General features: G+C 46.0%; 1 protein-coding gene across 1 annotated transcript in view; it reads left to right on the top strand.

Annotated features, from left to right (window-relative positions):
• The first annotated feature begins 293 nt into the window (after positions 1-293).
• LOC135542761 (rho GTPase-activating protein 20-like) overlaps positions 294-11,091 on the top strand; it is a 26,889-nt gene continuing 16,091 nt past the window's right edge. Inside the window, exon 1 of the mRNA XM_064969943.1 lies at positions 294-723. Coding sequence (XP_064826015.1) covers positions 628-723 — 96 coding nt within the window. The 5' untranslated portion in view covers positions 294-627. The remainder of the gene's footprint in view (positions 724-11,091) is intronic.

Genomic DNA, 11,091 nt, shown 5'->3' with positions numbered 1-11,091 from the left:
CTGATCATGATAATAAGAATAGCGTTTTTCACGAACAAGTCTAAAATTCAAAGCTCACCTCAAGTCTTGGAATAATACAACAAGCACATACGATTTTTTTTGTTATCAAGCTTGTAACATAGTCCCACTCTCATTGAAATCTTACCTGGTCCATTTTCCCTCAGATATTTCACTTAAAAAGAACAAACGCTTCTCTACCAGACCACGTCTGCAGTAGGACCCAGGGGCCACCGAGGCGCCGACTCCACAGGTCTCACGAGCTCCTGTGTAAAGAATTGACACAGACAATTTGTTTCAGTGTGTGGAGAGCCTGAGTGAGGTGCGTGTATAGAGGACCTATAACTTGTGAAGATGTGCATGGCATAGACAGTTCGTTTTCAACACCAGACAACTGAACTCTCATTTTCAACCACGACGGGCATAATACCGTATACAGATCCTGTGCGTACTTTATACGACTTTGGTTGGACTGCAAGGTGTCGACAGGAGAATTTATATTTCTTTCGCACATGCACAGCGACGCATGGGTGGAATGCTTCTAACGAATAAGGACTTTTATGGAGTTTCATAGCTTTGGGACAGTAGAGCGCGGTTGCAGCTCCTCTTTTCCCACGCAACTCTACCTGGATGGAAACCATGTCACCACAGCAACAGAACGAGCTGAGCCGCAGGACTTCACTCACCGGCGAGTCCAAGACCAGCACGCAACATGAACACAAGAGGGTAAATTAACGTCATAGGCCAAATCATGTGTTTTTACGCATTCATTCCCTATGAATGTGTGTGATTGTTATGCGTTTCAAAACAGTGAATATACTTCTTTTGGTCAAGGAGCTTATTGCAAGTGTGTTGTGTTGCGCGCTCTGTGTCCGGTAGCGCACGGGCTCACACGGGGATTGCCGGTGCTATGTTCAGACTCATGGTGTTCGCAGGAGGAGGGAGTAAATCGCCGTTAAACCGAACCCTCCGGTTAAGATACTAATCAGAATATCCATAGACAGACCCAGGAATTAGGCCTATGCAACTCAGTTATTTGCTGAAAACAGCACTACTTGTTGCATAGCCATGCGAAAATATGACATTTCAAAAGCGTTTCAATGCTCTGAAACCATTGATCTTATGCAGTATATCAATTATGACATCTTCGTTTGAAACCTTAGGCTTTTATCATATAGCCAACTGTAGGTTATTATAGGACAATGATCAACAGTTGGAATGTATAGATTCCCCCTCCGCAGTCTTCTGAATCAGTAGTTGTGGTGTTTGTGTAAAAGCTGTGGTGTTCTGTAGCCGGGTATTCCAGTCTCTGGCACCACTATAGTGTCTGTCTGCGTGGGGACTGGCAGCCTTTTGCAGTAGGCTTTACGCACTGCTCTGCTTTGTGTGGAAATATCGGCTATAAGCAAGCCTGCCATTAATACCCTGACTGCTTCAGTAATTGATAGTTTTAATAACTATTTAATTTATCTGTCCAGTCACAAGACCTACAGTGCATTCAGAAAGTATTCAGACCAGTTATTATTGAACAGTTATTTTCAGGTCTCTCCAGAGATGTTAGATTGGGTTCAAGTCCGGGCTCTGGCTGGGCCACTCAAGGATATTCAGAGACTTGTCCCGAAGCCACCCCTGTGTTGTCTTGGCTATGTGCTTAGGGTCTTTGTCCTGTTGGAATGTGAACCTTTGTCCCAGTCTGAGGTCCTGAGCGCTCTGGAACAGGTTTTCATCAAATATCTCTCTGTACTTTGCTCTTTTCATCTATCCCTCGGTCCTGACTAGTCTCCCAGTGCCTGCCGCTGAAAAACATCCCCACAGCATGATGCTGCCACCTTTACGGTAGGGATGGTGCCAGGTTTCCTCCAGACGTGACACTTGGCATTCAGGCCAAAGAGTTCAATATTGGTTTCATCAGACCAAAGAATCTTGTTTCTCATGGTCTGAGAGTCTTCAGGTGCCTTTTGGCAAACTCCAAGAGGGCTGTCATGTGCCTTTTACTGAGGAGTGGCTTCCGTCTGGCCACTCTACCATAAAGGCCTGATTGGCAGAGATAGTTGTCCTTCTGGAAGGTTCTCCCATCTCCACAGAGGAGCTCTGGAGCTCTGTCAGAGTGACCATCAGGTTTTTGGTCACCTCCCTGACCAAGGCCGTTTTCCCCTGATTGCTCAGTTTGGCCGGGCGGCCAGCTTAATAAGAGTTTTGGTGGTTCCAAACTTCTTCCATTTAAGAATGATGGAGGCCACTGTGTTCATGGGGACCTTCAAAGCTGCAGAAATGTTTTGGTACCCTTCCCCAGATCTGTGCCTCGACACAATCCGGTTTCAGAGCTCTACGAACAATTCCTTCAACCTCATAGTTTGGTTTTTGCTCTGACATTCTCTGTCAACTGTGGGACCTTATATAGACAGGTGTGTGCCTTTCCAAATCATGTCCAATCAATTTAATTTACCACAGTTGGACTCTAATCAAGTTGTAGAAACATCTTAAGGATGATCAATGGAAACAGGATGCATCCAAGCTCAATTTCTAGTCTCCATTTCAAAGGGTCTGAATACTTATGTAAATAAGGTATTTCTGTTTTTTGCAAACATTTCTAAAACCTGTTTTCGCTTTGTCACTATGGGGTATTGTGTGTAGATGAGGGGGAAAAAAATTAAAATAAATTTTAGAATAAGGCTGTAATGTAACATAATGTGGAAAAGGTCAAGGGTTCCGATTACTTTCCAATGCACTGTATATTACTGTGTTATAATAACTGTCATTACTAATGTAGTATAGATGCCTTCCTTATAACCAGTAGTGACAGCTGATGTCATCACAGGATAGGTCCTAACTGTTTAGGTCAGCAGATTTGGCTGCTGACCAGCAGGCTAGATAACCCTGATGGGCTTAACATAAATAAGTGGTCTGTTGAGGAAACTTGATTATGCCTAAAGTCACGACACAAATCATTATCTGTACAGTTCAGAATAACATGTTATTTAGCTGTTTACTTTGAGATAGAACAGGCAATGCTTTACATTGTTGCCCATGTGCCATGTATTAACTTAATAACCAACTACTCTGGTAACCGGGGTTGGGGAGTAACATATTACATGTAATCCGTTACATGTAAGGGATTACAACAAAACGGTAACTGAAATTCGTTAACAGCAAAAATATTGTAATCAAATACTTTTGAAAAACTAGATTACTTTGAGGATTACTTTTAAATTCAGAAAGGATGGTTGCAAAACAAATCTTTGACACTTCTCTGTTTTCTCAATGACACTCAAATCGGCATTGAAAAAAGGTGCAAATGTAAGTTTGTTCCACCTGAGCGAGACTGACAGTAAGTCAGAGACCACTATGATGACACCAAATGGGTGTGATGGATCGCGGGGGAAAAGACAGGCTACAGTCCAATCTATGTCTTCCAATGGTGCGACTGCTGTCGGCATCCAAAGATGATCCAACTTGAATAAACACTTGGAGGTCAGGATGACAGCAGAGGTGTAGTCTACGGCGATACGGATATCACTTAGTATTGATATCTACATAGGGCATTGATGTGAATCACACTGCTGCTCTCTCATTTTAGATATCTGCGCCACATCTAAATGTGTATTTGAACCCTATAATGGTTGAATTCAATAAGTTTAAGCTGCCTATCAATCATCAGTTATTGTTTTTGAAACCAGTGGACAGCCAGTGAAAAATGTGCTCTTGCAACAGCTACATTGTAGCAGATCCAAACCTATGGAATACTAGTGGGGATTTTATTGCTCAATCTAATTCATGCTGGTAAAATAATAATAATCCATAGGCCTACTGGACACATGCTCAAACTTGCACACTTTTGATAGACTTAAAGGGGCAATCTGTAGTTGCTACATCCATTTTTGGACTTATTTTTACATTAATATATATATAATTTCTATAATTTAATGTTATTAATATTATTTATTATTATATGTAATAAAAAGCGATGGGTTAGAAGAAGCCTATATAATCAACCCATAAAGTAAAATGTAACATCCATATATGGCCAGCTATGCAAACTTTAACATGGATTTATCCTGCAATAGATGTCATTCAATTGGTAGCATACATTTTTGTCTTCTTCTAATGCCTCTTCAGGGGAAAGTAATCTAAAAGTAACTGAATGTAATCAGACTGCGTTACTGAGTTTGGGTAATCCAAAAGTTAGGTTACTGATTACAATTTTGGACAGGTAACTAACTAGTAACTGTAACAGATTACATTTAGAAAGTAACCTACCCTGCATGCTGGTAACATGTTGTAATGCAATTAATCAGCTGTACATTGGTGACCTCAGATGAGGTATGACTGACCCCACAGTTGTACACAGGGTTACCTGTAGATTTCACAGGGGAATAACATCTGATTTTCCTAGTTACATGTTCACTTTATATTTTTTACCTTAAAATAAGATCATCCACCCTCCAATCCAATTTGGACTCCCAATTAATGAACAGCATTTATTGTCCCTCAAAAGGAAAGTCCCTCCAGAGCTCCCTACAGTCTACACCTACAGTCTACACCTACAGTCTACACCTACAGGAGACATCCCTCACTGAGGAAGAACCCCAGTCCTCTCCTGTCAGAGGGGACACCTCAGCCCTGTTATATAATTGAAACCTCCATTGTTAATTTCACTTCCCTCAAACTGTCTGTTTGGAGGCCATTCTAGCGGTGACTGCTGACACCAAAGTCGATGGCGAGTTATCGCATACATCTAGTGTAAATGTTATCTCCTTACCTCGGACTTGTGCAATGTTTAGGCTGCACCACAGTACGCTTTTTAACCAATGTTTAGGCTGCACCACAGTACGCTTTTTAAACAATGTTTAGGCTGCACCACAGTACGCTTTTTAACCAATGTTTAGGCTGCACCACAGTACGCTTTTTAACCAATGTTTAGGCTGCACCACAGTACGCTTTTTAACCAATGTTTAGGCTGCACCACAGTACGCTTTTTAACCAATGTTTAGGCTGCACCACAGTACGCGTTTTAAACAATGTTTAGGCTGCACCACAGTACGCTTTTTAACAATGTTTAGGCTGCACCACAGTGTTTAGGCTGCACCACAGCGTTTTTAACCAATGTTTAGGCTGCACCACAGTACGCTTTTTGTTTACACAATGTTTAAACAATGTTTAGGCTGCACCACAGTACAAACAATGTTTAGGCTGCACCACAGTACGCCAATGTTTAGGTTTTTTAACCAATGTTTAGGCTGCACCACAGTACGCTTTTTAACCAATGTTTAGGCTGCACCACAACCAATGTTTAGGTTGCTTTTTAACCAATGTTTAGGCTGCACCACAGTACGCTTTTTAAACAATGTTTAGGCTGCACCACAGTACGCTTTTAACCAATGTTTAGGCTGCACCACAGTACGCTTTTTAAACAATGTTTAGGCTGCACCACAGTTTTTTAACCAATGTTTAGGCTGCACCACACAATGTTTAGGCTGCACCACAGTACGCTTTTTAACCAATGTTTAGGCTGCACCACAGTACGCTTTTTAACCAATGTTTAGGCTGCACCACAGTACGCTTTTTAACCAATGTTTAGGCTGCACCACAAACAATGTTTACTGCACCACAGCTTTTTAAACAATGTTTAGGCTGCACCACAGTACGCTTTTTAACCAATGTTTAACCAATGTTTAAACAATGTTTAGGCTGCACCACAGTAAACAATGTTTAGGCTGCACCACAGTAGCTTTTTAAACAATGTTTAGGCTGCACCACAGTACGCTTTTTAACCAATGTTTAGGCTGCACCACAGTACGCTTTTTAACCAATGTTTAGGCTGCACCACAGCACCAAACAATGTTTAGGCTGCACCACAGTTTTTTAAACAATGTTTAGGCTGCACCACAGTACGCTTTTTAACCAATGTTTAGGCTGCACCACAGTACGCTTTTTAAACAATGTTTAGGCTGCACCACAGTACGCTTTTTAAACAATGTTTAGGCTGCACCACAGTACGCTTTTTAAACAATGTTTAGGCTGCACCACAGTACGCTTTTTAAACAATGTTTAGGCTGCACCACAGTACGCTTTTTAAACAATGTTTAGGCTTTAGGCTGCACCACAGTACGCTTTTTAACCACAGTACCAATGTTTAGGCTGCACCACAGTACGCTTTTTAACCAATGTTTAGGCTGCACCACAGTACGCTTTTTAACCAATGTTTAGGTTGCACCACAGTACGCTTTTTAACCAATGTTTAGGCTGCACCACAGTACGCTTTTTAAACAATGTTTAGGCTGCACCACAGTACGCTTTTGAACCTTTGTTTATAAGCTGTATGTGTCTGTCCAGCCAGCTGCTGCTGTGTACTGTAAATAAGGTAAAACCCATTAGAGAACATTAGTCAGAGTTGAATACATATTTGGGCTGTTGGATCAGTCTCTGCTGTGTCTGGCGTGTCTCTCTCTCTCTCTCTCTCTCTCCTCTCTCTCTCTGTGTTTCCCTCCATCTCCACCCATATCGTACCCCTCTCTCTCTATTTCCCTCCATCTCCACCCCTATCATACCCCTCTATCTCTCTGTTTCCCTCCATCTCCACCCCTATCATACCCCTCTATCTCTCTGTTTCCCTCCATACCCCTCTCTCTCTTTCCCTCCATCTCCACCCCTCATCCTCTCTCTCTCTGTTTTCCTCCATCTCCACCCCTATCATACCCCTCTCTCTCTCTCTCTCTTCTCTCTCTCTCTATTTCCCTCCATCTCCACCCCTATCATACCCCTCTCTCTCTCTCTCTCTTCTCTCTCTCTCTATTTCCCTCCATCTCCACCCCTATCATACCCCTCTCTCTCTCTCTCTCTCTTCTCTCTCTCTCTATTTCCCTCCATCTCCACCCCTATCATACCCCTCTCTCTCTCTCTCTCCTCTCTCTCTCTGTGTTTCCCTCCATCTCCACCCCTATCATACCCCTCTCTCTCTCTGTTTCCCTCCATCTCCACCCATATCGTACCCCTCTCTCTCTCTATTTCCCTCCATCTCCACCCCTATCATACCCCTCTCTCTCTCTCTCTGTGTTCCCTCCATCTCCACCCATATCGTACCCCTCTCTCTCTCTATTTCCCTCCATCTCCACCCCTATCATACCCCTCTCTCTCGCTTCTCTCTCTCTGTGTTTCCCTCCATCTCCACCCCTATCATACCCCCCTCTCTCTCTCTCTCTCTCTCTCTCTCTCCTCTCTCTCTCTGTTTCCCTCCATCTCCACCCATATCATGCCCCTCTCTCTCTCTATTTCCCCCCATCTCAACCCCTATCATACCTCTCTCTCTCTCTATTTCCCCCCATCTCCACCCCTATCATACCCCTCTATCTCTCTGTTTCCCTCCATCTACACCCCTATCATACCTCTCTCTCTCTCAATTTCCCTCCATCTCCACCCCTATCATACCTCTCTCTCTCTCTGTTTCCCTCCATCTCCACCCCTATCATATCCCCCTCTCTCTCTCTGTTTCCCTCCATCTCCACCCCTATCATACCCCTCTATCTCTCTGTTTCCCTCCATCTACACCCCTATCATACCTCTCTCTCTCTCAATTTCCCTCCATCTCCACCCCTATCATACCTCTCTCTCTCTCTGTTTCCCTCCATCTCCACCCCTATCATATCCCCCTCTCTCTCTCTGTTTCCCTCCATCTCCACCCCTATCATACCTCTCTCTCTCTCTGTTTCCCTCCATCTCCACCCCTTTCATATCCCTCTCTCTCTCTCTGTTTCCCTCCATCTCCACCCCTATCATACCCCTCTCTCTCTCTGTTTCCCTCCATCCACCCCTATCATACCCCTCTCACTCTGTTTCCCTCCATCTCCACGCATATCATACCCCTCTCTCTCTCTATTTCCCTCCATCTCCACCCCTATCATACCTCTCTCTCTTCTCTCTCTCTCTGTTTCCCTCCATCTCCACCCCTATCATACCTCTCTCTCTCTCTCCTCTCTCTCTCTGTTTCCCTCCATTTCCACCCCTATCGTACCCCTCTCTCTCTCTGTTTCCCTCCATCTCCACCCCTATCATACCCCTCTCTCTCTCTCTATTTCCCTCCATCTCCACCCTTATCATACCCCTCTCTCTCTCTTCTCTCTCTCTCGCTCTGTTTCCCTCCATCTCCACCGCTATCATACCTCTCTCTCTCTCTGTTTCCCTCCATCTACACCCCTATCATACCCCTCTCTCTCTGTTTCCATCCATCTCCACCCCTATCACACCCTCTCTATCGCTCTGTTTCCCTCCATCTCCACCCCTATCATACCCCCCTCTATCTCTCTTCTCTCTCTCTCTCTGTTTCCCTCCATCTCCACCCCTATCATACCCCTTTCTCTCTCTCTCTCTCTCTCTCTGTTTCCCTCCATCTCCACCCATATCATACCCCTCTCTCTCTCTATTTCCCCCCATCTCCACCCCTATCATACCTCTCTCTCTCTCTATTTCCCCCCATCTCCACCCCTATCATACCTCTCTCTCTCTCTGTTTCCCTCCATCTCCACCCATATCATACCCCTCTCGCTCTGTTTCCCTCCATCTCCACCCCTATCATACCTCTCTCTCTCTCTGTTTCCCTCCATCTCCACCCATATCGTACCCCTCTATCTCTCTCTCTCTCTTCTCTCTCTCTCTGTTTCCCTCCATCTCCACCCCTATCATACCCTCTCTCTCTCTCTCTCCCTCTCCTCTCTCTCTCCTGTTTCTCCATCTCCACCCCTCTCCTCTCTCTCTCTCTGTTTCCCTCCATTTCCACCCCTATCATACCCCTCTCTCTCTCTGTTTCCCTCCATCTCCACCCCTATCATACCCTCTCTCTCTCTCTCTTTTCCCTCCATCTCCACCCCTTATCATACCCCTCTCTCTCTCTTCTCTCTCTCTCGTTCTGTTTCCCTCCATCTCCACCCCTATCATACCCCTCTATCTCTCTGTTTCCCTCCATCTCCAGCCCTATCATACCCCTCTCTCCACTTCTCTCTCTCTCTGTTTCCCTCCATCTCCACCCCTATCATACCCCCTCTCTACTCTCCCTCTCTCCCTCCATTCCACCCCTATTCCCTCCATCTCCACCCCTATCTCCATACCCCTCTCTCTCTCTGTTTCCCTCCATCTCCACCCCTATCATACCCCTCTCTCTCTCTATTTCCCTCCATCTCCACCCCTATCATACCTCTCTCTCTCTCTGTTTCCCTCCATCTCCACCCCTATCATACCCATCTCTCTCTGTTTCCCTCCATCTCCACCCCTATCTGTTTCTCTCTCCATCCATCCACCCCTATCATACCCCCCCTCTCTCTCTCTCTCTCTCTCTCTGTTTCCCTCCATTTCCACCCCTATCATACCCCTCCCTCTCTCTCTCTCTCTCTGTTTCCCTCCATCTCCACCCCTATCATACCCCTCTCTCTCTCTTCTCTCTCTCTCTCTGTTTCCCTCCATTTCCACCCATATCATACCCCTCTCTCTCTCTATTTCCCTCCATCTCCACCCCTATCATACCTCTCTCTCTCTGTTTCCCTCCCTCTCCACCCCTATCATACCGCTCTCTCTCTGTTTCCCTCCATCTCCACCCATATCGTACCCCTCTCTCTCTCTATTTCCCTCCATCTCCATCCCTATCATACCCCTCTCTCTCGCATCTCTCTCTCTCTGTTTCCCTCCATCTCCACCCCTATCATACCCCTCTCTCTCTGTTTCCCTCCATCTCCACCCCTATCATACCCCTCTCTCTCTTCTCTCTCTCTCTCTGTTTCCCTCCATCTCCACCCATATCGTACCCCCTCTCTCTCTATTTCCTCCATCTCCACCCCTATCATACCCCTCTTCTCTCTCTCTCTCTCTCTCTCTCTCTCTCTCTCTCTCTCTCTCTCTCTCTGTTTCCCTCCATCTCCACCCATATCGTACCCCTCTCTCTCTCTCTATTTCCCTCCATCTCCATCCCTATCATACCCCTCTCTCTCGCATCTCTCACTCTCTGTTTCCCTCCATCTCCACCCCTATCATACCCCTCTCTCTCTGTTTCCCTCCATCTCCACCCCTATCATACCCCTCTCTCTCTTCTCTCTCTCTCTCTGTTTCCCTCCATCTCCACCCATATCGTACCCCCTCTCTATTTCCTCCATCTCCACCCCTATCATACCCCTCTATCTCTTCTCTCTCTCTCTCTGTTTCCCTCCATCTCCACCCATATCGTACCCCCCTCTCTCTCTATTTCCTCCATCTCCACCCCTATCATACCCCTCTCTCTCTCTCTGTTTCCCCCCATCTCCACCCCTATCATACCCCTCTCTCTCTCTATTTCCCTCCATCTCCACCCCTATCATACCTCTCTCTCTCTGTTTCCCTCCCTCTCAACCCCTATCATACCCCTCTCTCTTCTCTCTCTCTGTTTCCCTCCATCTCCACCCCTATCATACCCCCTCTCTCTCTCTCTTCTCTCTCTCTCTCTGTTTCCCTCCATTTCCACCCCATCATACCCCTCTCTCTCTCTCTGTTTCCTCCATCTCCACCCCTATCATACCCCTCTCTCTCTCTGTTTCCCTCCATCTCCACCCCTATCATACCCCTCTCTCTCTCTCTGTTTCCCTCCATCTCCAGCCCTATCATACCCCTCTCTCTCTTCTCTCTCTCTCTGTTTCCCTCCATCTCCACCCATATCGTACCCCCCTCTCTCTCTATTCCCTCCATCTCCAGCCCTATCATACCCTCTCTCTCTCTCTCTCTCTGTTTCCCTCCATCTCCACCCATATCGTACCCCCTCCTCTCTATTCCCTCCATCTCCACCCCTATCATACCCCCTCTCTCTCTCTCTTCTCTCTCTCTCTCTGTTTCCCTCCATTTCCACCCCATCATACCCCTCTCTCTCTGTTTCCCTCCATCTCCACCCCTATCATACCCCTCTCTCTCTCTCCATCTCCACCCCTATTTCCCTCTGTTTCCCTCCATCTCCACCCCTATCATACCCTCTCTCTCTCTCTGTTTCCCTCCATCTCCACCCATATCGTACCCCCCTCTCTCTCTATTCCCTCCATCTCCACCCCTATCATACCCCTCTCTCTCTCTCTGTTTCCCTCCATCTCCAGC

The sequence above is a fragment of the Oncorhynchus masou genome, chromosome 6 (assembly GCF_036934945.1).
Source record: "Oncorhynchus masou masou isolate Uvic2021 chromosome 6, UVic_Omas_1.1, whole genome shotgun sequence".
Classification (NCBI taxonomy): domain Eukaryota; kingdom Metazoa; phylum Chordata; class Actinopteri; order Salmoniformes; family Salmonidae; genus Oncorhynchus; species Oncorhynchus masou.
This window is presented reverse-complemented; position numbering and strand designations above follow the sequence as displayed.